Raw genomic sequence first — 26023 nt, forward strand, 5'->3', positions numbered from 1 at the left:
TACCCCCCAGGTAACCAGTACAATTCCCCTCTGCCTCCAACACACAAACATCAGATGCAGAGCAGCTTAAGACTATGGTATGTCCTTCCTCTCATGCTCCTCCTCATCTTGACAAGTCACAGTTGAGGAAGGGCCTAGGGGAAGCAACACTTAAAGCAATACATGCAATACTTTTGACAGGGACCCGCATTAGCGATGCCACTGACAGCGTGATCAGGACTGTGCAGGGTTTGTTTACCGGCCCCCTGCTCACATTGTTTGCTGGGAAGAGCCGGGGTCCTAATCTGACAGTCCTGATCCGGAAGCGCTGCAGACAAGTGGCACATGTGTGTAGGTGAAGGGAGGCAGAGTGCAGCCCACTCCCGGCTCTCTCCTTCTCTAAAGATTTGGCCTTTCACTTTCCGCACTAAGCTGACGGGAGTCGGGAGGAAAAATTCCTCCAGTGCGATCGCAGACACAGATAAATAAAAAAAGCCAGATCTCCATAATGAGCCTTGGCTGCTTCTTGAGGACTCAACGAAACTTGTTCCTCCACCAACATTTCTAGGCACATTATAGGGTGCAGGCTTTTTCTAGTTTTTGAGCTATAATATGGTATCACTAGTATCAGTGGTGTTCAGGGTCAGGTGCTCTATGTGTAGCACTACCCCCGTATGGGTTGCAGATGACTGGGTTCCCCACTCCTACACAGCCAGGCAAGTAGCATTTACAGCCTTCATCCAGACACAAAGAACAGTCTTTGAGCTTTGTTTTTTTTTCTGGTTTATTAGGGGTAATAACTTGGATGGGGAATAGGAATTATGGGATACGTAACAAAAACCAGGGACAACTTGCTCTCTATGTACAACTTCAGATTTGGTTCTTCACTCCCGGACACTGACATCCTCTAAGTGAAAAGATGTAACAGCCCCTTAAGGACTAGGAACTCTCAGTCCGTTTATGAAGTAACACAAGGTATTGTAGACTGCATCCTGGAGTACCTCCAACTCCCTAGTAGACACTGGTTGCAGCTCTACCGACGGCAAGAAAAGCCAGCCCACCAGTCTACCCAACTGACTCTTCACCAGTCTACCTGATTGACTCTTCACCAGTCTACCCGACTGATCCAAAGATCTCCCAGGGCAAGGTTAAGAAAGATTTAAGCACACCGCTATCTTCCAGAGAGACCTACTACCTGTCGCAGTCTCTCCCCTTGTAAGTCCATGACCGTGCTGTAGTACTCACACTGTCCTCCTTGCTCCCGCTGCCTCTCAGGGAAGACTCCTTCCAAACTGCTTCTGTTGTTAGGATCCTCCCAGGCCAGCCCGAGCCCCAACCCGAGGGAGAGAACCACCCAGAATAGGGGGTTCACCTCAAAAGGTCACAGAGTCCCCCCAGCACTGCATCTTCATCTTCCACCCGGCTCCACAGCTAGTATGACTCATCCATACTTAAGGGCTGGCTTAACCCCCTGCTAGGCCCACCACCTGGGGATTGGCCAAGCTCCCCTGAGTATGCAGAACAACTCTTCTAGCCTCCGCCCCCCCCCCCCCCCCCATTTTCCAGAACGTTCTCCAACTTTCCAGAACCAGGGGGAGGCACCAGAGGCTTACCTGACTTGCCCTCCATCCAAAATTAAAAAATACATTTGGTTAGTGTTAGGCTCTAACAAAGTGCATTTTGAAGATAATTTGTAAGTGCTCATGGCCCCTAAAGACATCTGAATAGTGGGTTATATGAGTGGACCAACCCTTGTCAGTCATAAACAAGGCACAAATCTGTCTTTTCTCCTCTTATCTGAGGATCGTGGACCCTTAAAGCAAGCTTCAATTGATGTTGACTCTGATGGTAGATCAGCATTGCTTTGTCATGTCAGATAATAACTGTGATGTGCTTATTTCTGCTCTGCAGATCAATGATAACCATGATGTATTCTCTTTCTTCTGTAATGGTCATGCAGGTGGATGAAGAAGCCTCGCTGTGGAGTTCCTGACCTTCCTCATTTAAGCCATAGAAGAAGGAACAAAAGATATGCACTAACAGGACAGAAGTGGAGACAGAAACACATAACATACAGGTGTGTTCTGACGCTCAGGGCATTGATCAGTCTGCTAGCATTGTTTGGTTGCCTCAAGGACTCTTGTTGGATGTCATTCTGCTTATAAGGGCCCACCTATTCACACCAGAGAGTGTGTATTTTGGTGCATTGAGGCATGTTAAATTAAGCTGTAAATGTACCCAAAGACTAAATGAATAAAATAGGCCCTGCTCTTCAAAACACAGCAACCAAATAGAGTGCATTGGGGTATACTGTAGAATAGGTATGCACTGTATATGCACCTATTGGTGTGCAATTAAAAATGAATGCCAATGCACCACAACAGACATACAGTGTGTGAACAGCTTTAATGGAAAACTATGGCATGCAAATCGGATGCGGTGTAAAACGCATCTAATTCACATATATGTGAACCGAGACCCTAAAGAAGATGGGAACCAGCTGGCAATTTTGTATTAGAGCCTTTTGTTTGTTTTAGTTCTGATTTAAAACGTTGGATTTTCCTTCATTTTCTGCCCTGGTCCCAATGTCCAAAGAGAATGAAGGTCTCTAGAGGGGAATCAGACAGCTATGAAAGCCTAACCCCTCACCACTCCATCCTATACCAAAAAAAATATAGGATACACTTTGAACTGTTGGACAGTATGTAAGGGTTATAGGTGGCACTTGCCTTGTCCTGTTTCACTGATCCTTCCTTGTCTAAAAACTCAAATTGCACAAACCTATTCTTACATATCTTTCTTTTTAAAAGTATCACCTTACTAAATCCTTGTATTAGGCCCATGGGATTTTAACAGAGCAGCCCCAATCCTCCTCTTCTCCGGTCCCTCTTCGGCGCTCCTGGCCCCTCCCTCCTGTCGCGTGCCCCCACAACAATCAGCTTGCTGTGGGGGCACTCGAGCCGAGCTGCAGCTCCCTGTGTGCATTCAGACAAGGAGCCGAAGTTCAGCCCCGCCCCTCCCTCTCCCGATTGGCTAACTGATTTGATTGACAGCAGTGGGAGCCAATGGCACCGCTGCTGTGTCTCAGCCAATCAGAAAGGAGAGCCCCCGACGGCCGAGGCACTGGTGCACATCGATGGATAGAGAGGGGACTCAGGTAAGTACAGTATTAAGGGGGCTGCTGCACACAGATGGTTTTTTATCTTAATGCATAAAAAGCATTAAGATAAAAAAAACCTTCTGTCTTTACAACCACTTTAAGTAAAATGAACTTTAGTACCAGAGGTTGTTCATTACTTATCCAGAGGTCTACTGAGAGATATGGAGAGCCGGAGATCACCAGACTTGTAAAAGTAACAGCGTTTATTGGACTCTCAAAACAAGCAAAAAAAAAAGAAAGAAAACAGTCCATAATCCTGGTATAATCAAGAGAACATAATGGCTCACCGCCAACATACCAGACCCACACTTGGGTTTTAGGGTTTCTGTCTACTTCTGGGTACAGGAAACACAGGAGGGTACAGGAGCCCAGCAAAACAGAGTATAATCCTCTAGATTTAGATCTAGCACTCCACACTACCTCATTGACACATGCTCACTCCTTCCTACTGCTTTCAAGCCTGCCTTGCAGGTGGGTTAATAACCTTTCTGGGACCAAAGTCCCTGTAATCAGGGCTTGTAGGCTCTTTCTCAACCAAAGTCTCTCAGAGTCTCAGATCTCTGGGTCCCAAATGAAAATCTACAAATCCAGAGAGTACTGAAATCAGTCCTCTCCTACTGGACTACCCCAGAACCCCTCACCCTGCATGGGTGGAGAACCTCTGAGTACTAAAAAATTCTCTTGAACTCTCAATTAAAGGGACAATAACCCAAATAGTCCAGAAATATATCTCCTGTCCAGGACCCATCCCTGGCATCCTGTACAAAGGATATAATAACCCAGCATCCATCACACACTCTTTATGCTTTACCAAATTTTTTTGCAGTGCGACTGATGATTGTTTTTTCTCTTTCATTGAGACCTGTTCATCTCTTACAGTCCACACAAACAGAAGCAATACAATTTAATTTCATTTAATTTTCCAAGCACCTTGCATTTAGAGATGTGGTGATTCACAGTGGCAGACGCATAGGGGTCGCAGAAGTCGCCATGGCGACCGGGCCCATGCTGCAGGGGGGCCCTTTAGGGCCCCCTGTATGCCTTGATAGGAGGAGCGGCAAGGGTGGCTGAGACCGAGCTCCCCGATCCTCAGCCGAACTGTAAATCGGCACTGCGGGGAGCTCGTCACACTGTTTACACCTAAAGTGAAAGGCGTGTGTGCTGTGCTCTTTGTCTCCCCTACATTGCAGTACCAGGCAGGAAGAGCTAAGGTAAAGGACTGACGATTTTTAAAAGACTGTATGTATGTGTGTTTATATGTGTGTGCATGTATGTATGTATGTGTGTGTGCATGTATGTATGTGCGTGTACATGTAAGTATGTGTATGTATGTATGTATGTGTGTGCATGTATGTAAGTATGTGTATGCATGTATGTATATGTATGTGCATGTGTTTATATGTGTGTGCATATGTGCATTTATATGTGTGTGTGTGTGTGTGTGTATATATACAGTATATGTTTGTGTATTATGTGTGTGTGTGTTTATATATGTGTATGTGTGTGCGTATATGTGTGTTTACATGTATGTATGTGTGTATGTGCATTGTATGTATGCGCTTTTAATCCTGCCCCCCTATATGTGTACAATCAGAACAGATTTTTTTTTCTTGCTTGTTCATAGTACCAGCAAAAAAAATGCTGTTCCTCTGAAAAGCGATCCATGCTCAGATCGCTTTTCAGAAGCATTTGACAGCCGGCATAGAGGCAATATGTTGCCTCCTGACCACCTGTTTTAACCCCTAAATGCACCATCGCTATGCTGCAACTGCATGCAATGCACACAGTTGCAGGGTGGTTGCAGTGCAGCCCCATTCACCTTGGGGTATACTTCAAGGGTGCCCTGGCTGCAAAAAGATTGATAAACACAGACACACACATATCTCCATTTTCCTCCTATAGCCTCTGAATGCCTGCGGGAGGGAGAGGAGGAGAAGCAGGGGGAAAATGGAGAAATTGGTTCCTTTATATGCAGCCACCCACTTGCGACCGGGCCCTGGTGTTCCGCCACCGGACTCGGAGGGAAAGGGCCCTGTCCGGGGATCAGGGGGGCCCTTCATCGTTTCTTTCATCAGGGCCCTGAAGGTTCTAGTTACGCCTCTAGTGATTCATGCAAGTTATTATGATTTTGCCTTCGGGCTTTTATATGGTAATTTTAGAGTCATGTGTGTGTAAAAGAAAATACATCTTTTTGATCATTTCTCGTTTTTTGTGTGATGATTTTTCAACATAAATTCTTTTCCTTTGATCTCCCATAACTTTCTAATTACTTTGCCTGACTTTTCAGCATACACAACTATACTCCCAAGGTGGGGGAGCTGGACACTAGGAAAGCGATTCGTCAGGCCTTTGATGTGTGGCAGAAGGTGACTCCGCTGACATTTGAAGAAATTCCGTACCATGAAATTAAGAACGAGCGGAAAGATGCAGACATTATGATATTTTTTGCTTCTGGTTTTCATGGAGACAGCTCTCCTTTCGATGGGGAGGGAGGATTTTTAGCACATGCCTACTTCCCTGGACCAGGAATAGGAGGCGACACTCACTTCGATTCAGATGAACCCTGGACCCTCGGGAACTCCAATCATGACGGTAAGCTCTTCAGTATCCTCCCACACTTTCCACAATCTTTCCAACATCTGACGCTTTCCTTATCTGCAAATGTAATTGCAAGGTACCTGATTGCCTTGGAGTGCTGCCTCTTCCTAGGTACCCCATATGTGCCAGCAACCACTCAAAACATTGTTTCCATTGCTTTTACATTTATATCGTTTTCCAAGGTGCTTATGGCCAGTGTTCTAACATCACAGGCCCACATGCCCATTATTGTCTTCTGCAGTGGTAGGGAATGCTCCTCACTGGGCATCCACTGCACTGGACATCGCTCACACATCATTACACTGCTCAGGTGCAGTCTACTTTCTCCACTGCAGGTGGTGCTCTTCCGCAGCGGTCAAGGGGTGCACAGTTTCTCTATGGTTTCCTGAGTCACTGGGGAAGCACCCGATTGGATGATGACGCCCCATGTGACTCCAGCGGCCTTCTTGGGTCAGACAGAGCCTACTTAAGGCCCTGGCTCCCAGGTTTGGTGTGCTTTTGGTGAGGTGGTAGAGTAGTGACAGGTACCCTGCCTGTTAGGGACAGTACTAACGAAAGGGAAAGGTTCCTGATGAGGAGGGAGAGAGTAGGGTCGCAACCCCTTTGGACATCTTCCCGTGTGGGGTGCTGGATGGCCAGGCTGCATTCCACTCCCTTAATAGATGCTGTTAATCCGGCTGATACCAGTCATTGGCGGGCCAACCATAAGGGGCACAGGGGCACCGCCCCCCTAATCCATGCGCCCGGCCCTTAATCTACATGCAGGGTGCTGGGTGCATGGATTACAATGGATTTTTTTTAAACATGATTAGAGCCTGAGACTCTAAATGGCTTCAAAAAGGGTGGACTCGGGGCGCAGAGCACTGCGACCTGAGCCCACCCAGTTGTGTGACAATAGCAAATTAATATTCGCTATTGTCTTCCTGATTCTCCTCCTGGCCAATCAGGAAGCAGGTCCTGAGACCCGATTGGCCAGGAGTCTTAGGACTCCCAGCATATCGGGTCTCAGGACCCACTTCCCGTTTGGGCCGGGAGGAGAGGCAAAGGTTCCGGAGCGAGGAGTAACTGGAGTGAGAAGCAGCAGCCCTACCCCCGATCCTTGTCATCTGCCTTTAGGAGGTAAGGAGGCCTCTGTTTGCTGCCTTCCCATCCGTCTCCCACGGGGAGGCTCACCGCCTTCCTGTCCGTCTCCTGTGGGGGGGAAGTGGTCGCCGCCCTTCTGTCGGTCTCCCATGCAGGGGGGGGAATCGCGGCCTTCCTGTCCATCTCCTGTGCAGGTGGGGTGTGTTTGGGGGTAGTGGCATTGGTTTGTGGCCCCCTCCCCAAAATATTGAGCACCAGACGGTCATCTTCACAATGTTGAAATTCATGAGAGTACCTGGTTGGGCAGGCGTCCCTCTGGGTTGTTGTGAACTGTTGTTGGTTTACTTTAGTAAAAGTCTTCTGTTTCACTTGTCTGTGTGAGTTACTACCGCCGCACACACTGCACCTCAGCCATAGCTCCCAGCTGTCCCTGATTTCGAGGGACGGTCCCTGATTTGGGGCAATGTCCCTTTGTCCCTCATTCCTCCTCATCTGTCCCTCATTTTCGTTTGCTTTACAGTATCTTACAAAAGTGAGTACACCAATCACATTTTTGTAAATATTTTATTATATCTTTTTATGTGACAACACTGAAGAAATGACACTTTGCTACAATGTAAAGTAGTGAGTGTACAGCTTGTATAACAGTGTAAATTTGCTGTCCCCTCAAAATAACTCAACACACAGCCATTAATGTCTAAACCGCTGGCAACAAAAGTGAGTACACCCCTAAGTGAAAATGTCCAAATTGGGCCTAATTAGCCATTTTCCCTCCCCGATGTCATGTGACTCGTTAGTGTTACAAGGTCTCAGGTGTGACTGGGGAGCAGGTGTGTTCAATTTGGTGTTATCGCTCTCACTCTCTCATACTGGTCACTGGATGTTCAACATGGCACCTCATGACAAAGAACTTCCTGAGAATATGAAAAAAAGAATTGTTGCTCTACATAAAGATGGCCTAGGCTATAAGAAGATTGCCAAGACCCTGAAACTGAGCTGCAGCATGGTGGCCAAGACCATACAGCAGTTTAACAGGACAGGTTCCACTCAGAACAGGCCCTCACCATGGTCGGCCAAAGAAGTTAAGTGCATGTGCTCAGCGTCATATCCAGAGGTTGTCTTTGAGAAATAGACGTATGAGTGCTGCCAGCATTGCTGCAGAGGTTGAGGGGGTGTCAGTGCTTAGACCATACGCCGCACACTGCATCAAATTGGACTGCATGGCTGTCGTCCCAGAAGGAAGCCTGTTCTAAGGATGATTCACAAGAAAGCCCGCAAACAGTTTGCTGAAGACAAGCAGACTAAGGACATGGATTACTGGAACCATATCTTGTGGTCTGATAAACTTATTTAGTTCAGATGGTGTCAAGCGTGTGTGAAGAGTACAAAGAGTAATGTGTCTTGCCTACAGTCAAGCATGATGGTGAGAGTGTCATGGTCTGGGGCTGCATAACTGGGGAGCTGCAGTTCATTGAGGGAACCATGAATGCCAACATGTACTGTGACATACTGAAGCAGAGCCTGATACCCTTCCTTTGGAGACTGGGTAGTATTCCAACATGATAACGACCCCAAACACACCTCCAAGACGACTACTGTCTTGCTAAAGAAGCTGAGGGTAAAGGTGATGGACTGGCCAAGCATTTCTCCAGACCTAAACCCTATTGAGCATCTGTGGGGCATCCTCAAACGGAAGGTGGAGGAGCGCAAGGTCTCTAACATCCACCAGCTCTGTGATGTCGTCATGGAGGAGTTGAAGAGGACTCCAGTGGCAACCTGTGAAGCTCTGGTGAACTCCATGCCCAAGAGGGTTAAGGCAGTGCTTGAAAATAATGGTGGCCACACAAAATATTGACACTTTGGACCCAATTTGGACATTTTCACTTAGGGGTGTACTCACTTTTGTTGCCAGCGGTTCAGACATTAATGGCTGTGTGTTGAGTTATTTTGACTGGACAGCAAATTTACACTGTTATGCACGCTGTACACTCACTACTTTACATTGTAGCAAAGTGTAATTTTTTTGTGTTGTCATATGAAAAGATAGAATAAAATATTTACAAAAATGCGAGGGGTGTACTCACTTTTGTGAGATACTGTGTATAGATGTATATAAAATGCACTTTTTATCTATCAAAAAGTGTTTCCCAGTGCTAAACCTTTCATCTGATTTCTAAATCGCTGCATTTGTAAATTCCAAAAGCCAATATAAAAGAATAGTAGTGATAAAAAAAAGCACTTGTGGGTTTAACCAATCTTGTTTTTTTTTTTTGTACAATTCTCCTTTAAGGGGGCATGGCAATGGGTGTGTCCTATGCCTGCATACTTTTACCGATAGGTGTCCCTCATTCCCCTCTCAAAAAGTTGGGAGGTATGCCTCACCTATAAGTGCAGTAGTACTCAGGCCCGGGCTGATAATCAGGGGTGGGACCATTACAGCCCCAGAGGAAGCAATAAAGCAGACAGCCTCTGAGGATGTGATATCGATGAATAAATATTGTTAGAGCCAATCACTGGGTTTTAATATTTCTTGAGGACTATGTTCCTAACCCCCCGACTCAGCCAATGCGCGGGGAATCTCAGTCTCACCTTTATGTATTCCTCCAGCATGGAAAGGAATAGTACTGTGAGGACTGAATCTTGGTAGATATTTTGGGGTTGATTTACTAAAACTGGAGAGTGCAAAATCTGGTCCAGCTGTGCATGGTAGCCAATGAGCTTCTAACTTCAGGTTGATCACTTACGCTTTGACAAAAAAAAAAAAAAAACTGGAAGCTGATTGGTTTCTATGCAGTGATGCAACAGATTTTGCACTCTCCAGATTAAAGTGGATATAAACCCAATGTCATCCTTTCTAAACTACTGCCATAGGGGTTATCTATAAGGATATACATGCCTCCTACATGTATCTTTAACTGTCAAATGTCTCCCCTCTGTCTGTTATTAGACCCGAAAAACTGCAGATTCTGTGGGCGGGTCTGTTGTCTGGAGCTCGGTGGGTGGAGTCGTGATGTCAGTAGACTCCCCGCCCACCTCTACACTCCCCTTGTCAATATGCATTTTCTCCTGTGTATTTCTTACATTGAACTTCTGCTATGATCTCTAACATCCAGTGAAAAGACAGGAAAGTAACCACATGACTTCAGCATGCCAAATCATGCTGAGGTGTGTTCCACAGCCAATCCTTGCAGAGCTGCTAAAGAAAGGAGTGGGAGGGAATTAAAAAATAATGCATGTCTCTTAGGCTAGTGCACGAGATATGTAAATCACCTGTCACTCACAGCAAGGGGGAGGATTTGACAAAGTTTTTCTCAGTTTGTCAAGATTTATCTCACTGAACAATAACAGGGGATTACTCAGAGATGGATTAACTCTGTGTGGCAAGACTGGGCTCAAATGATAGGAAATCTTATACTCTACATTATGACATATATAAAAAAAAAAAATTGGGTTTACATCCACTTTAAGTAAATGCACACCTCCCAACTTTTTGAGATGAGGGACACCTATCAGCAAAGTATACAGGCATAGGACACAGCCCTTGCCACGCCCCCTTAAAGGAGAATTGTACAAAAAAACAAGATTAAACCCACAAGTGCTTTTTTTTACCACTACTATTCTTTTATATTGGCTTTTGGAATTTACAAATACAGCAATTTAGAAATCAGATGAAAGGTTTAGCGCTGGAAAACACTTTGATAGATAGAAAAGTGCATTTTGTATACAGCTATATAGATCGGACCAAAATGAGGGACAAATAATGAGAAATGAGGGACAGAGGGACATTGTTCCAAATCAGGGACAGTCCCGCGGAATCAGGGACAGTTGGGAGCTATGGTAAATCAACCGCACTATATCACTTCTTGTGCTGCATCTCCATTGCATATTATTTTATTATGTATTTGTCTGCAGGGATCTTTAATTAGTGACAATAACAATAATCGCTCCACTCTTCCTCTCTGCTGCAAAACCCCGCACATCAAAATGTCATTGTTATGAGAAGATCTTATTGAAACGTATTGCATATTTCCTTTTTTCCTCTTTGGGAAAATAAAAACAATCCAGACAAAACTGATTCATAGAAACACTGACAAGTACAGCACTCTCGGAAATCCTTCAGGTGCTTCTCACTAAGCTCTGACATTTCAGTAGACTGGAGCGTATTTATGAATCCTGGGGCCAATGTAAAAATAAGTGCCTGGAGCCACTGATCACAGAAGAATTCTCAGGGGTGGTCTCTGTAGATGCAGAGCTGTCAGCAGAAGTGTGAGCATTTGGCACAGTTGCTCCTGTTGCCGGACCAAATAAGTGTATAGAGGAAGGATTTTGTTTAATAGTAGATCTTAGTTTAGAGCAGCGTTTCTCAACATTTTTTTCAGTTGAGGCACCCTTTAACTGCTGCTGCTCCGGAACATTTGGCTGCTGAATGACCAGGCCACTTTTTGCAATTCGGCACTGCGTCTCTTTAACTGACAATTGCGCGGTCGTGCAACGCTGTACCCAAACAAAATTGATGTCCTTTTTTTCCCCACAAACAGAGCTTTCTTTTGGTGGTATTTGATCATCTCTGCAGTTTTATTTTTTGCGCTATAAACAAAAAAAGAGCGACAATTTTGGAAAAAAACACAATAATTTGTACTTTTTGCTATAATAAATATCCCCATTTTTTTTTTTTTTAAAAAAAGCTAATTTTTTCTCAGTTTAGGCCAATATGTATTCTTCTACATATTTTTAGGAATAAAAATCGCAATAAGCATATATTGATATGTTTGCACAAAAGTTATAACGTCTACAAAATAGGGGATAGATTTATAGCATTTTTATTTATTTTTTTTTTACTACGGCAGCGATCTGCGATTTTTATCAGGACTGCAACATTATGGCGGATACATCGGACACTTTTGACACATTTTTGGGACCATTGGCATTTATACAGCGATCAGTGCTAAAAAAATGCACTGATTACTGTAAAAAGGTCACTGGCAGGGAAGGGGTTAACAGTAAGGGGCGATCAAGGGGTTAACTGTGTTCCCTCACTGTGTTCTAACTGTAGGGGGGGTGGGATTGTCTAGGGGTGATGACAGATCGCTGTTCATACTTTGTATGAACACACGATCAGTCTCTTCTCCCCTCAGAGAACTGGGATCTTTGTGTTTACAAAGCGATCATGGGAGCCCGGCCGCCAGGCACTTGCATCGGCTCCGGGGGCAAGCAGAGGGCGTGCGCGCGCGCCCCTAGTGGCCACAGGGCGAAGCGACATAACATAACATTGTTTCACCTAGCCGTGCCATTCTGCCGCAGTAAAACTGCGGCGGCTGGTCGGCAAGTGGTTAAAATTACAGACAGCCTCAAGGCACCCCATTCTGAAATGTAAAAAAACAATTCTAATTGTTTTATATGATTATATAATATAATTGTTTTATATAATGCGGCAGCATCGACACACGTAGGACACCCAACGTTAGAGGAGATTTATTCCTCCAAAGAAAATGTACCTTGGTACCAACTAGCATTCCAGTGTTTCTCCTCTACCTCAGTTTCTGTCCATCACTCAGCTAATGTGACCCCAGTGCTGACAGAGAGGGGATCAACACGGAGAGGGGTCAAACAAGGATGCTGTGTAAGCAATCAACACTTTTCTTAACACTGATGACATCACTGGTTGTTAGGATGCCGGTGGCTGTAGGTTGAAATGGTGCACTAGAAAAACCTGTGGCTTTGTGTAGCTATAAGGCAGGCTTGATCCACCTGCTGGCTTGTATACCTTTTTGGGCAATTTTTAGGCATTTTGCCAAGGCACCCCTGAAACCTGAAGGCATCCCACGTTGCCTGGGAACCAGGCATGTACTGGCTATCGGGTCTACCGGGAGTTTCTACCGGCCATCGGAAATACCGGTGGGCCGATGGCTCAGTGGGCCGGTTTCAGTGACAGCCTGTCAAAGTAATGGCTACGCAGCTGGTGCAGCCATTAAAGTGATTGTAAAGGATCGTTTTTTAATTTTTTTTAAATAACAAACATACTTACATCCACTGTGCAATTTGTTTTGCACAGAGTGGCCCCGAATGAAGTGGAATCAAACGGTATTTCTGTATACCTGACAAGACCAGCTAGGTATAATAACAGCAATTACCACACTTACAAGACCCTCTCAGTACTGAGGAGATAGCTTCTTTGTGAACACAAGAAAAGATGAGTCAAAGTCTATGTTCAAAGCTATCTGATTAAATTCTGGGCGGGTATACAGCTTATATACATTATTATTAGCCAATTATAATAGGGAACAAAGGGGGTGGTCAATACAGGGGTGTACATGTCATATCATTACATATCATTACATATCATTAATACTCAAATGCCCAACCCCTTAACCACTTAAGGACCGCCTCACGCTGATGTACGTTGGCAAGGCGGCACGGGCAGGCAAAATCACGTACATGTACGTGATTTGCCTCCCGTGGGTGGGGGGTCCGATTGGACCCCCCCCGGTGCCCGAGGCGGTCCTGTTTTGTCCCCCGGCGATCGGAGGTGAGGGGGAGGCCATCCGTTCGTGGCCCCCCCTCGCGATCGCCGCCGGCCAATCAGATCACTTCCTTTGCTGCTGTATGCTAAACAGCAGCAAAGGAAATAATGTCATCTCTCCTCGGCTCGGTATTTTCCGTTGCAGCGCCGAGGAGAGAAGACTTCACTGTGAGTGCACAACACTACACACACAGTAGAACATGCCAGGCACACAAAACACCCCGATCCCCCCCCGATCACCCCCCGATCCCCCCGTCACAAACTGACACAAGCAGTTTTTTTTTTTTTTTTTGATTACTGCATTGGTGTCAGTTTGTGACAGTTACAGTGTTGGGACAGTGAGTATTAGCCCCCTTTAGGTCTAGGGTACCCCCCTAACCCCCCTAATAAAGTTTTAACCCCTTGATCACCCCGTCGCCAGTGTCACTAAGCAATCATTTTTCTGATCGCTGTATTAGTGTCGCTGGTGACGCTAGTTAGTGAGGTAAATATTTAGGTTCGCCGTCAGCGTTTTATAGCGACAGGGACCCCCATATACTACCTAATAAATGTTTTAACCCCTTGATTGCCCCCTAGTTAACCCTTTCACCACTGATCACCCTATAACCGTTACGGGTGACGCTGGTTAGTTCGTTTATTTTGTATAGTGTCAGGGCACCTGCCGTTTATTACCGAATAAAGGTTTAGCCCCCCCGATCGCCTGGCGGTGATATGCGTCGCCCCAGGCAGCGTCAGATTAGCGCCAGTACTGCTAACACCCACGCACGCGGCATACGCCTCCCTTAGTGGTATAGTATCTGAACGGATCAATATCTGATCCGATCAGATCTATACTAGCGTCCCCAGCAGTTTAGGGTTCCCAAAAACGCAGTGTTAGTGGGATCAGCCCAGATACCTGCTAGCACCTGCGTTTTGTCCCTCCGCCCGGCCCAGCCCAGCCCACCCAAGTGCAGTATCGATCGATCACTGTCACTTACAAGGCACTAAACGCATAACTGCAGCGTTCGCAGAGTCAGGCCTGATCCCTGCGATCGCTAACAGTTTTTTTGCTAGCATTTTGGTGAACTAGCAAGCACCAGCCCCAGGCAGCATCAGGTTAGCGCCAGTACCGCTAACACCCACGCACGCGCCGTACACCTCCCTTAGTGGTATAGTATCTGAACGGATCAATATCTGATCCGATCAGATCTATACTAGCGTCCCCAGCAGTTTAGGGTTCCCAAAAACGCAGTGTTAGCGGGATCAGCCCAGATACCTGCTAGCACCTGCGTTTTGCCCCTCCGCCCGGCCCAGCCCACCCAAGTGCAGTATCGATCGATCACTGTCACTTACAAAACACTTAACGCATAACTGCAGCGTTCACAGAGTCAGGCCTGATCCCTGCGATCGCTAACAGTTTTTTTGGAAGCTTTTTATTGAACTGGCAAGCACCAGCGGCCTAGTACACCCCGGTCGTAGTCAAACCAGCACTGCAGTAACACTTGGTGACGTGGCGAGTCCCATAAGTGCAGTTCAAGCTGGTGAGGTGGCAAGCACAAATAGTGTCCCGCTGCCACCAAGAAGACAAACACAGGCCCGTCGTGCCCATAATGCCCTTCCTGCTGCATTCGCCAATCCTAATTGGGAACCCACCACTTCTGCAGCGCCCGTACTTCCCCCATTCACATCCCCAACCAAATGCAGTCGGCTGCATGAGAGGCATTTTCTTTATGTCCTCCCAAGTACCCCTACCCAACGAACCCCCCCAAAAAAGATGTCGTGTCTGCAGCAAGCGCGGATATAGGCGTGACACCCGCTATTATTGTCCCTCCTGTCCTGACAATCCTGGTCTTTGCATTGGTGAATGTTTTGAACGCTACCATTCACTAGTTGAGTATTAGCGTAGGGTACAGCATTGCACAGACTAGGCACACTTTCAGAGGGTCTCCCTAGATGCCATCGCATTTTGAGAGACCCGAACCTGGAACCGGTTACAGTTATAAAAGTTAGTTACAAAAAAGTGTAAAAAAAAAAAAAAAAATATATAAAATAAAAAAAATTGTTGTCGTTTTATTGTTCTCTCTCTCTCCATTCTCTCTATTGTTCTGCTCTTTTTTACTGTATTCTATTCTGCAATGTTTTATTGTTATTATGTTTTATCATGTTTGTTTTTCAGGTATGTAATTTTTTATACTTTACCGTTTACTGTGCTTTATTGTTAACCATTTTTTTGTCTTCAGGTACGCCATTCACGACTTTGAGTGGTTATACCAGAATGATGCCTGCAGGTTTAGGTATCATCTTGGTATCATTCTTTTCAGCCAGCGGTCGGCTTTCATGTAAAAGCAATCCTAGCGGCTAATTAGCCTCTAGACTGCCTTTACAAGCCGTGGGAGGGAATGCCCCCCCCCCCCCCCACCGTCTTCCGTGTTTTTCTCTGGCTCTCCTGTCTCAACAGGGAACCTGAGAATGCAGCTGGTGATTCAGCCAGCTGACCATAGAGCTGATCAGAGACCAGAGTGGCTCCAAACATCTCTATGGCCTAAGAAACCGGAAGCTACGGGCATTTTATGACTTAGATTTCGCCGGATGTAAATAGCGCCATTGGGAAATTGGGGAAGCATTTTATCACACCGATCTTGGTGTGGTCAGATGCTTTGAGGGCAGAGGAGAGATCTATGATCTAATAGACCCCAATTTTTTCAAAAAAGAGTACCTGTCACTACCTATTGCTATCATAGGGGATATTTACATTCCCCGAGATAACAATAAAAATGATTAAAAAATAAATAAATAAAAGGAACAGTTTAAAAATAAGATAAAAAAGCAAAAAAATAATAAAGAAAAAAAAAAAAAAAAAAAAAAAAAAAGCACCCCTGTCACCCCCTGCTCTTGCGCTCTTGCGTAATTTTAGCAGTAGACCTCCTCTGTAAATCTAAAGTGGTAACCTGTAAAGGCTTTTAAAGGCTTATAAAAATGTATTTATTTTGTTGCCACTTCACGTTTGTGCGCAACTGTAAAGTATGTCATGTTTGGTATCCATGTACTCGGCCTAAGATCATCTTTTTTATTTCATCAAACATTTGGGCAATATAGTGTGTTTTAGTGCATTAAAATTTTAAAAAGTGTGTTTTTTCCCCAAAAAATGCATTTGAAAAATCGCTGCGCAAATACTGTGTGAAAAAAAATAATGAAACACCCACCATTTTAATCTGTAGGGCATTTGCTTTAAAAAAATATATAATGTTTGGGGGTTCAAAGTTAATTTTCTTGCAAAAAAAAAAAACTTTTTCATGTAAACAATAAGTGTCAGAAAGGGCTTTGTCTTCAAGTGGTTAGAAGAGTGGGTGATGTGTGACATAAGCTTCTAAATGTTGTGCATAAAATGCCAGGACAGTTCAAAACCCCCCCAAATGACCCCATTTTGGAAAGTAGACACCCCAAGCTATTTGCTGAGAGGCATGTCGAGTCCATGGAATATTTTATATTGTGACACAAGTTGCGGGAAAGAGACAAAATTTTTTTTTTTTTTTTTTTTGCACAAAGTTGTCACTAAATGATATATTGCTCAAACATGCCATGGGAATATGTGAAATTACACCCCAAAATACATTCTGTTGCTTCTCCTGAGTATTGGGATACCACATGTGTGAGACTTTTTGGGAGCCTAGCTGCGTACGGGACCCCGAAAACCAAGCACCGCCTTCAGGCTTTCTAAGGGCGTGAATTTTTGATTTCACTCTTCACTGCCTATCACAGTTTCGGAGGCCATGGAAAGCCCAGGTGGCACAAAACCACCCCAAATGACCCCATTTTGGAAAGTAGACACCCCAAGCTATTTGCTGAGAGGTATAGTGAGTATTTTGCAGACCTCACTTTTTGTCACAAAGTTTTGAAAATTGAAAAAAGAAAAAAAAAAAATTTTTTCTTGTCTTTCTTCATTTTCAAAAACAAATGAGAGCTGCAAAATACTCACCATGCCTCTCAGCAAATAGCTTGGGGTGTCTACTTTCCAAAATGGGGTCATTTGGGGGGGTTTTGTGCCACCTGGGCATTCCATGGCCTCCAAAACGGTGATAGGCAGTGAAGAGTAAAATCAAAAATTCACGCCCTTAAAAACGCTGAAGGCGGTGATTGGTTTTCGGGGCCCCGTACGCGGCTAGGCTCCCAAAAAGTCCCACACATGTGGTATCCCCGTACTCAGGAGAAGCAGCTGAATGTATTTTGGGGTGCAATTCCACATAGGCCCATGGCCTGTGTGAGCAATATATCATTTAGTGACAACTTTTTGTAAATATTTTTTTTTTTTTTTTTGTCATTATTCAATCACTTGGGACAAAAAAAATAAATATTCAATGGGTTCAACATGCCTCTCAGCAATTTCCTTGGGGTGTCTACTTTCCAAAATGGGGTCATTTGGGGGGGTTTTGTACCGCCCTGCCATTTTAGCACCTCAAGAAATGACATAGGCAGTCATAAACTAAAAGCTGTGTAAATTCCAGAAAATGTACCCTAGTTTGTAGACGCTATAACTTTTGCGCAAACCAATAAATATACGCTTATTGACATTTTTTTTACCAAATAGGCCGAATAAATTTTGGCCTAAATGTATGACTAAAATTGAGTTTATTGGATTTTTTTTATAACAAAAAGTAGAAAATATCATTTTTTTAAAAAATTTTCGGTTTTCTTTTTCCGTTTATAGCGCAAAAAATAAAAACCGCAGAGGTGATCAAATACCATCAAAAGAAAGCTCTATTTGTGGGAAGAAAAGGACGCAAATTTCGTTTGGGTACAGCATTGCATGACCGCGCAATTAGCAGTTAAAGCGACGCAGTGCCAAATTGGAAAAAGACCTCTGGTCCTTAGGCAGCATAATGGTCCGGGGCTCAAGTGGTTAAACATGGCTGACATAGCAACTATAGTAACCATGCCATCTGCTTCCATGACTCCTAGTCATGCCTTTGGTGTTCCCCTTTACACAGGAAAATGTCCCAGACAGCTCTTCAACCACAAAAGCTTTATATAGAAAGGTACAGAACAAAGATGCTGCTGTAAGCTATATTTTCTTATATGTGTGCTTTATAGAAACTACTACAGTCTGTCACAGTCTGAGAATACAGAACTTTAAACTAATTAGCAGATTAACCCAAGTTATTCTTATATGAACTTATATAAAGATGGAGTCACTTCTGTTCAGTCATATTACTACAATCCCCTCTTTCAGAAGGTCACGAAGGTCACGAAGGTGACTACAATACACACAGCAATATCCCTGATCCAGGAAAATACCATCCCATGTTCCCCCGAGGATTCCCAAGTAATTATTTAGCCTTTTTCATCATGTCCATACCCCCTTAAGTTCCTGAGGGGAACCATGCCCAGGTCATGTCCTTTTCCAAAAACAATGACCTGGCATAACAGTGTTTGAGGGGGCATTTAGGATGAACACTAGCTTTGAGCAGTGATGTTCCTCACTGTCCCCTGAGAATTCCCATTATCGGAACCACTGAGTCCAAGTAACACCATCCCTTGGGATCACTCGGAATCCATGGATGGCATGTTCTTCCATAACAAATGCACGTGCTGCCACCCAAGGCTCGTGGCTGTCTGCTAAGGACCTGTTGGGCACCTTCAGAGAATCCTGCAAGGGCAAGCTGTGAGAGTAGCCAAGCCATCTCAGTATGGGGGTCAGAGACATGCATGAAGGTATATATAGTGTGATGTAGGGCACGATCTAAGGTCCCTGAAGAGATGAAGGGGCTCAGGTAAGTAAAACGGGGGGCTGAGGGGGGGCGGTGACTGCCAGGTGTTTTTTTACCTTAATGCATAGGATGCATTAAGGTGAAAAAACACGAGGGTTTACAATCCCTTTAATTTGGGCACTGCTGTACTGCCTATAGGAGAAATAATGTAGATAAACAATAAACCCGGCTCAGCCTCAGCGCCGCTGCATTGCAGAAAGGCAGCCAATGACTGTGTAGCAATGCCGGTTTCTGAAATTCCAGCCAATGAGGCTGTAGCAATGTTCCTGCATGACGATAGCCCTCCACTTCACGCAGTGATGTGAGAAGGAGGAGAAAAATACAGAGGAGAATAAGTGAAATCATAAAAGAGGTGAGTGAGGACTATGCTACTTATGTATTTTTTGCGCAATTGCGTATAGTTTATATACTGTTTCTGTGCGTGTTTGCAAAATGCTGGTAGAGACATCTCCAAAAAGACTTGCAGCTATAATTGCAGCTAAAGGCGGTTCTACAAAGTATTGACTATATAGTATTTCACATATTAATTTGTAAACAAAATTGAAAACCATTTATCATTTTCCTTCCACTTCTCAATTATGTGCCACTTTGTGTTGGTCTATCACATAAAATCCCAATAAAATACATTTATGTTTTTGGTTGTAACATGACAAAATGTGGAAAATTTCAAAGGGTATGAATACTTTTTCAAGGCACTGTACATCCTTCAATATTGTGTACTTGCCTCTCCCCAAAGCACAGAGTGTCATTTCTCGTTGCTGTCTGTTTCCTCTGTCATCAGCAGGAGTCACTTTTGGCAGCTTTTCCCAACCAACTTCCCTCCAATCAGAGCTGTTGACTCTGTGAAGGTTTCAGATCCCTGCCCCCTGCTGGAAATCCTTTCTTCTTTGTGTTTTCTGAAAGATCTACAGGGAAATGGCTGCAGATACAAAGTTACAACTTATGTAGAGGATTTGTTTCATCTCTGTGTATAATCTAATGCTGGTCACTTCACTGGGTATATGTAAGGTTTTACAACCACTTTAAGTTTTTTTTTTTTAACTTTAATGCATTCCCTGCATTAAGGTAACTAGCCCTACATGTTCAGCTTTCCCCCAGTCTCCTCCTAAATATGATCCTGATCTCGATGCAGTGCTGTGTTCCAGAGCGCTGCTCTCTCTCTCCACACAGGACATGTAGGCAGCAGCAGGAACCATTGGCTCCTGTTGTTGTCAATCAAATCCTGTGAGGAGGGAGTGGAGGCAAGGCAGAGCCATGCTGTCTATGTCCGTAGACACAAAAAGCCCAGCTCGGGTTCGAGCCTCCACAAGTGCCCTCAAGTATTTCCATTTTTATGGAATATGCACTTTTACTTATTCAAATGGGTCCCCTTACACATTGTTCAGTTTTACACCTGTGTTTGATGAGGTGTAAACGTATGACAAGGTAATGACCGAATAATGTCTCATCACCTGTATTTTCTTTACTGCTGCAGGTAACGACCTTTTCCTCGTTGCTGTACATGAACTCGGTCACGCCTTGGGTTTGGAACATTCTAATGACCCCAGTGCTATCATGGCGCCATTCTACCAGTATATGGAAACGCACAACTTTAAGCTTCCACAAGATGACTTACAGGGAATTCAGAAAATTTATGGTGAGTTTTTTTTACATACTGATTAGCATAAAGACAGGAAGATGTTTTTTTCTGAAAAAGTAACAGCTCTATCTGGCCCATGGCTGCACAGGCCAGGTCTCTTATTTGTGTCTGTGGATGCCCATAGATATCCAAGCAAAGCACTGTGCAGGGCATGGAAGGGGATAAAGAAGTCACTGAACACATCCAAAGCTGTCTATCACAGAGGAGAACATCAGTGATCTTACAGAATTTACCATTTCCTGTCAATTGTCAAGCCTAGGTTTGTCCAGCGAGCCAACTGTCTTCTGAAGCCCAAGGTCGTCTAATCAATAGACTAACCTAAGTCTAGGGTTGTCTGATGAGCCGAATGTCTTCTGAATTTAGAGTTGTCTGATGAGTCGACTGTAATCTGAAGTATAAGATTGTCTGATGAGTCAACTGTCTTCTGAAGTCTAGGGCTGTCTGAGTTGTCTGTCTTCTAAAGTCTTGAGTTGTCTGATGAGTCGACTGTTATCTGAAGTCTAGGACTGTCTGATGAGTCAACTGTCTTCTAAAAACTAGGGTTGTGTGAGTCGACTGTCTTCTGAAGCCTAGGGTTGTCTGATGAGTCGATTGTCTTCTGAAGTTAAGGTTTGCTGGAGAGGTCGACCGTCTTCTAAAGTTTAGGGTTGTCTAATGAGTCAACTGTCTTCTGAAGTCTAGGATTGTCTGATCAGTTGACTGTCTTCTGAAGTCTAGGATTGTCTGATCAGTTGACTGTCTTCTGAAGTCTAGGGTTGTCTCATCAGTTGATCTTCTCAAGCTGTCCAATTTGTCAACTACTTTATATTTTCAAGCCTAGGGTTGTTTGACTAGTTAAATGTCTTCTCAAGCCTAGGGTTGTCTGATTAGTCAACTATCCTTTTAAACCTATGGATTATTTAATCAGCTAAATGTCTTCTCAAACCTAGTGTTGTCTGATCAGTCAACTATCCTCTCAAGCTTATGATTATCTAATTAGTTGACTGTCTTTTCAAACCTGAGGTTGTTAGATCAGTAGCTGCTGTTTTCTCAAGCCTAGGGCTGTATGATCAGTCTGGGTGGTCTAAAATCCCACAGGTTCCAGTCAAAATCATCCTTTTGTTTTTTGACCAGATTATGAAACATCACATAATTTATGTATAGTGGTCCTTTAAAAAATATAAAAATGCTTTCCTGCCATTAACCCTCAAGTTTCTTGTTTTGCATCCATCTGATTCTGTATCTCTTGACTTTCTGCTTGTGTGGGCAAGAAAAGAATGGAAAATGGCTGTAGCCAGCTATGAGAAACAGAACCTAAAATGTTCCAGGAAAGAGGGATTAGTAACTAATATGCTCACATGCAACCTGGTGGGCCATGTCAGCTCCTGTCTTCCTATATATATCTGATACACCAACAGAAAAATCTCCCTGCTAGAATTCCCGACTCTGTTCCTGTCTACTTGGGAGTTTTGGGTGTTCCTTACCACCTTTATGTTTTCAAGCTCTCCCTGTTACATCCTCCAAAATATAAAAAAAAAAAAAAAATACAACAAGGAGAGTGGGAAACTCTCAAAATAGCTACAGCTCAAGCACAGAAATCTCATCAACAAGAGATGTAAGGAACTTTAAGTTGGCTTAAGGAGGAATCCCAGGCTTTTCCTAACTATGCTTAAAGCGGAACTTCACCCAAATGGAGAAGTTCTGCTTGTTTACATCCTCCCACCCTCCACTGGCACATTTAGCACTTTTTTTGGGGGGGAGTAAAGGGTACCTGATTTTGACAAGTACCCACTCCCACTTCCAGTCAGATGTGTTGCGGCAATCTGAGCCTGAACTTGGGCCCCCCTTCTTCCTGCGCAGCCTTCTGGGACACATCACAGGTTCCAGAAGACTACAGGACCATTCACAAAGCACAGCGTGACTCGCGCATGTGCAGTAGGAAACCGGCTGTGAAGCCGCAAGACTTCACTGCCTGTTTCCCTTACTTACAATGACGGTGCCTGCACCTAACAACGACTGAAGAATCGGCCCAGGTGAGGACATCGCTGGATCCCTAGACAGTTGAGTGTCCTTTTATTAAAAGTCAGCAGCTACAGGATTTATAACTACCCTGTGAAAGGAAGATGTGTATACTTACCAGTTCTAAGAGGGCTCTGGGCCAGTCACATGATCGGCTCCACCAGTGGCTTCAGGGAAGAGGAGGAACAGCAAGCAATGGATGCCCCATAGCAAGCATTTTAGCTACTGTCAGCAATTTCTCCTATCCCCTAAAGCCGGCCGATGGGAAGATCACGTGACCAGACCAGAGCACTATAAAAAAATTGGTAAGTACAGTATAAGCATCTTCCTTTCACTGGGTAGTTAGAATAGGAGTTACAGGGGGGCTGGAGCGGGTTTAAGCATACTTAATATAGCCTGGAATTGCACTTTTAGTCTCCAAACGATGAAATATCAGTTCTGGACAGTTTAACCCTTTAAGGAAAAAGCCACATCAGCAATATGTGCATAGTGCAGTCAGTGCTTGTCTTTTAATACTACAGTGCTGGCCTTAGTCATCATTCTCCAAGAATCAGTTTCCATGAATCATTGGCATTAGGCACCCAGTTACATCTTTGCAGTTCTTTTAACACACGTGCATTAATACTCATTATGTTATGCGTTTACATGTGTTGCTTTACTGCAGAATGGGCTTCTGTAACACAATTCACATTAGCCCATCACAACCCACCAAAAAAGGTGCATTCATTTGACAAAGAGACATGCATGCTATGGAGAATGAATGGCAATGAATTGCACCAGCGCACGATGAGCATTGCAAGTGTTACTACAATACAACAGTGCGAGTCCAGGATGCCATAGGATCATTAAAAACTGTAGGTTACCCTCCCGGAAGCACCAAAAGCTCTTCTAAGTGCTCATGAGTATTGAGCTGTTTGGCTAACAGGGCTAGATCTCAGGGGGTGCTGGTGGAGGGCTGTGCCCCCCCCCCCAGATTTTAGTCGTTCCCCGCTCAGGCCTCTGAAAGTGCATCCAGTGATCCATGAGCCAGATAGTTGATGTAAGAAGGCACACTGATAGGGCAGCCATGCAAGGGGGCACTCTGATGGGGATACCTGATGTACAGGGCATCCGGAAAGTATTCACAGCGCTTCACTTTTTCCATATTTTGTTATGTTACAGTCGTATTCCAAAATTGATTAAATTCATTATTTTCTCAAAATTCTACAAACAATACCCCATAATGATAAAATGTAAGTTTGTTTAAAATCTTTGCTAATTTATTAGAAATAAAAAACAAAAAAAAAAACACATGTACATAAGTATTCACAGCCTTGGTCATGACACTCAGAATTGAGCTCAGGTGCCTCCTGTTTCCACTGATCATCCTTAAGATGTTTATACAGTTTGATTGGAGTCCACCTGTGTTAAATTCAGTTGATTGGACATGATTGGGAAAGGCACACACCTGTCTATATAAGGTCCCACAGTTAACAGTGCATGTCAGAGCACAAACCAAGCCATGAAGTCCAAGGAATTGTCTGTAGACCTCTGAGACAGGATTCTATCGAGGCACAGATCTGGGGGAAGGGTACAGAAAGATTTCTGCAGCATTGAAGGTCCCAATGAGCACAGTGGCCTCCATCATCCGAAAACGTAAGAAGTTTGAAACCACCAGGACTCTTCCTAGAGCAGGCCGCCCAGCCAAACTGAGCAATCGGGGGGAGAAGGGCCTTAGTCAGGGAGGTGACCGAGAACCCGATGGTCACCCTGACAGAGCTCCAGCGTCTTTCTATGGAGAGAGGAGAACCTTCCAGAAGAACAACCATCTCTGCACTCCACCAATCAGGTCTGTATGGTAGAGTGGCCAGGCGGAAGCCACTCCTCAGTAAAAAGGCACATGACAGCCCGCCTGGAGTTTGCCAAAAGGCTGAAGGACTCTCAGACCATGAGAAACAGAATTCTCTGGTCTGATGAAACAAAGATTGATCTCTTTGGCCTGAATGACAAGCATCATGTATGGAGGAAACCCCTCATCACCTGGCCAATACCATCCCTACAGTGAAGCATGGTGGTGGTAGCATCATACTGTGGAGATGTTTTTTCAGTGGCAGGAACTGGGAGACTAGTCAGGATTGAGGGAAAGATGAATGCAGCAATGTACAGAAACATCCTTGATGAAAATCTGCTCGAGAGCGGTCTGCACCACAGACAGGGGCAAAGGTTCATCTTCCAACAGGACAACGACCCTAAGCACACAGTCACAATAACAAAGGAATGAATGTCCTTAAGTGGCCCAGCCAGAGCCCAGACTTAAACCCGATTAAACATCTCTGGAGAGATCTGAAAATGGATGTGCACCGACACTCCCCATCCAATCTGATGGAGCTTGAGAGGTCCTGCAAAGAAGAATGGGAGAAACTGCCAAAAAAATAGGTGTGCCAGGCTTGTAGCATCATACTTAAAAGACTTGAGGCTGTAATTGGTGCCAAAGGTGCTTCAACAAAGTATTGAGCAAAGGCTGTGAATACTTATGTACATGGGATTTTTTTTTTTCGTTTTATTTTTAATAAATTTGCAAAGATTTCAAACAAACTTCTTTCACGTTGTCATTATGGGGGATTGTTTGTAGAATTTTTGAGGAAAATAATGAATTTAATCCATTTTGGAATAAGGTTGTAACATAACAAAATGTGGAAAAAGTGAAGCGCTGTGAATATTTTCTGGATGCACTGTAAGGGGGCACGATGTTGGGAATAACTGATCATATGTAAGGGGCACTCTGATGATGACAATGGATGTAAGGTGGTACTCTGATGGGACACTGATGTAAGGGGGGTGCCCTGATGGGGACACTTATGTAAGGGGGCGCTCTGATGGGGACGCCTGATGTAAGGAGGTACTCTGGGACACTAATATAAGGGGTACTCTGATGGGGACACTGATATAAGGGGGTACACTGATGGTGACACCTGATGTAAGGGGGCACTCTGATGGGGACATCTGATGAAGTGGGTACTCTAATTGGGACACTGATATAAGGGGGTACTCTGATGGGGAGATGCGATGTAAGGAGGCACTCCGATAGGGACATCTGATGTAAGGGGGTACACTGATGGGGACACCTGATGTAAGGGGGCACTCTGATGGAGACTCCTGATATAAGGGGGTACTCTTATAAGATTACCTGGTGTAAGTGGGCACTCCGATAGGGACATCTGATGTAAGGAGTTACTCTGATGGGGACATCTGATGAAGGGGGTACTCTAATTGTGACACTGATATAAGGGGGTACTTTGATAGGGAGATCTGATGTTAGGAGG

The 26023-nt window shown here is 44.5% G+C and overlaps 1 protein-coding gene across 1 annotated transcript in view; it reads left to right on the forward strand.

Moving 5' to 3' along the window:
* MMP24 (matrix metallopeptidase 24) overlaps window positions 1–26023 on the forward strand; it is a 183651-nt gene that overhangs the window by 127225 nt on the left and 30403 nt on the right. The window contains exons 3-5 of the mRNA XM_073606617.1: window positions 1940–2056; window positions 5427–5731; window positions 20559–20720. Coding sequence (XP_073462718.1) covers window positions 1940–2056; window positions 5427–5731; window positions 20559–20720 — 584 coding nt within the window. The remainder of the gene's footprint in view (window positions 1–1939; window positions 2057–5426; window positions 5732–20558; window positions 20721–26023) is intronic.

The sequence above is a fragment of the Aquarana catesbeiana genome, linkage group LG12 (genome assembly GCF_042186555.1).
Source record: "Aquarana catesbeiana isolate 2022-GZ linkage group LG12, ASM4218655v1, whole genome shotgun sequence".
Taxonomy (NCBI): domain Eukaryota; kingdom Metazoa; phylum Chordata; class Amphibia; order Anura; family Ranidae; genus Aquarana; species Aquarana catesbeiana.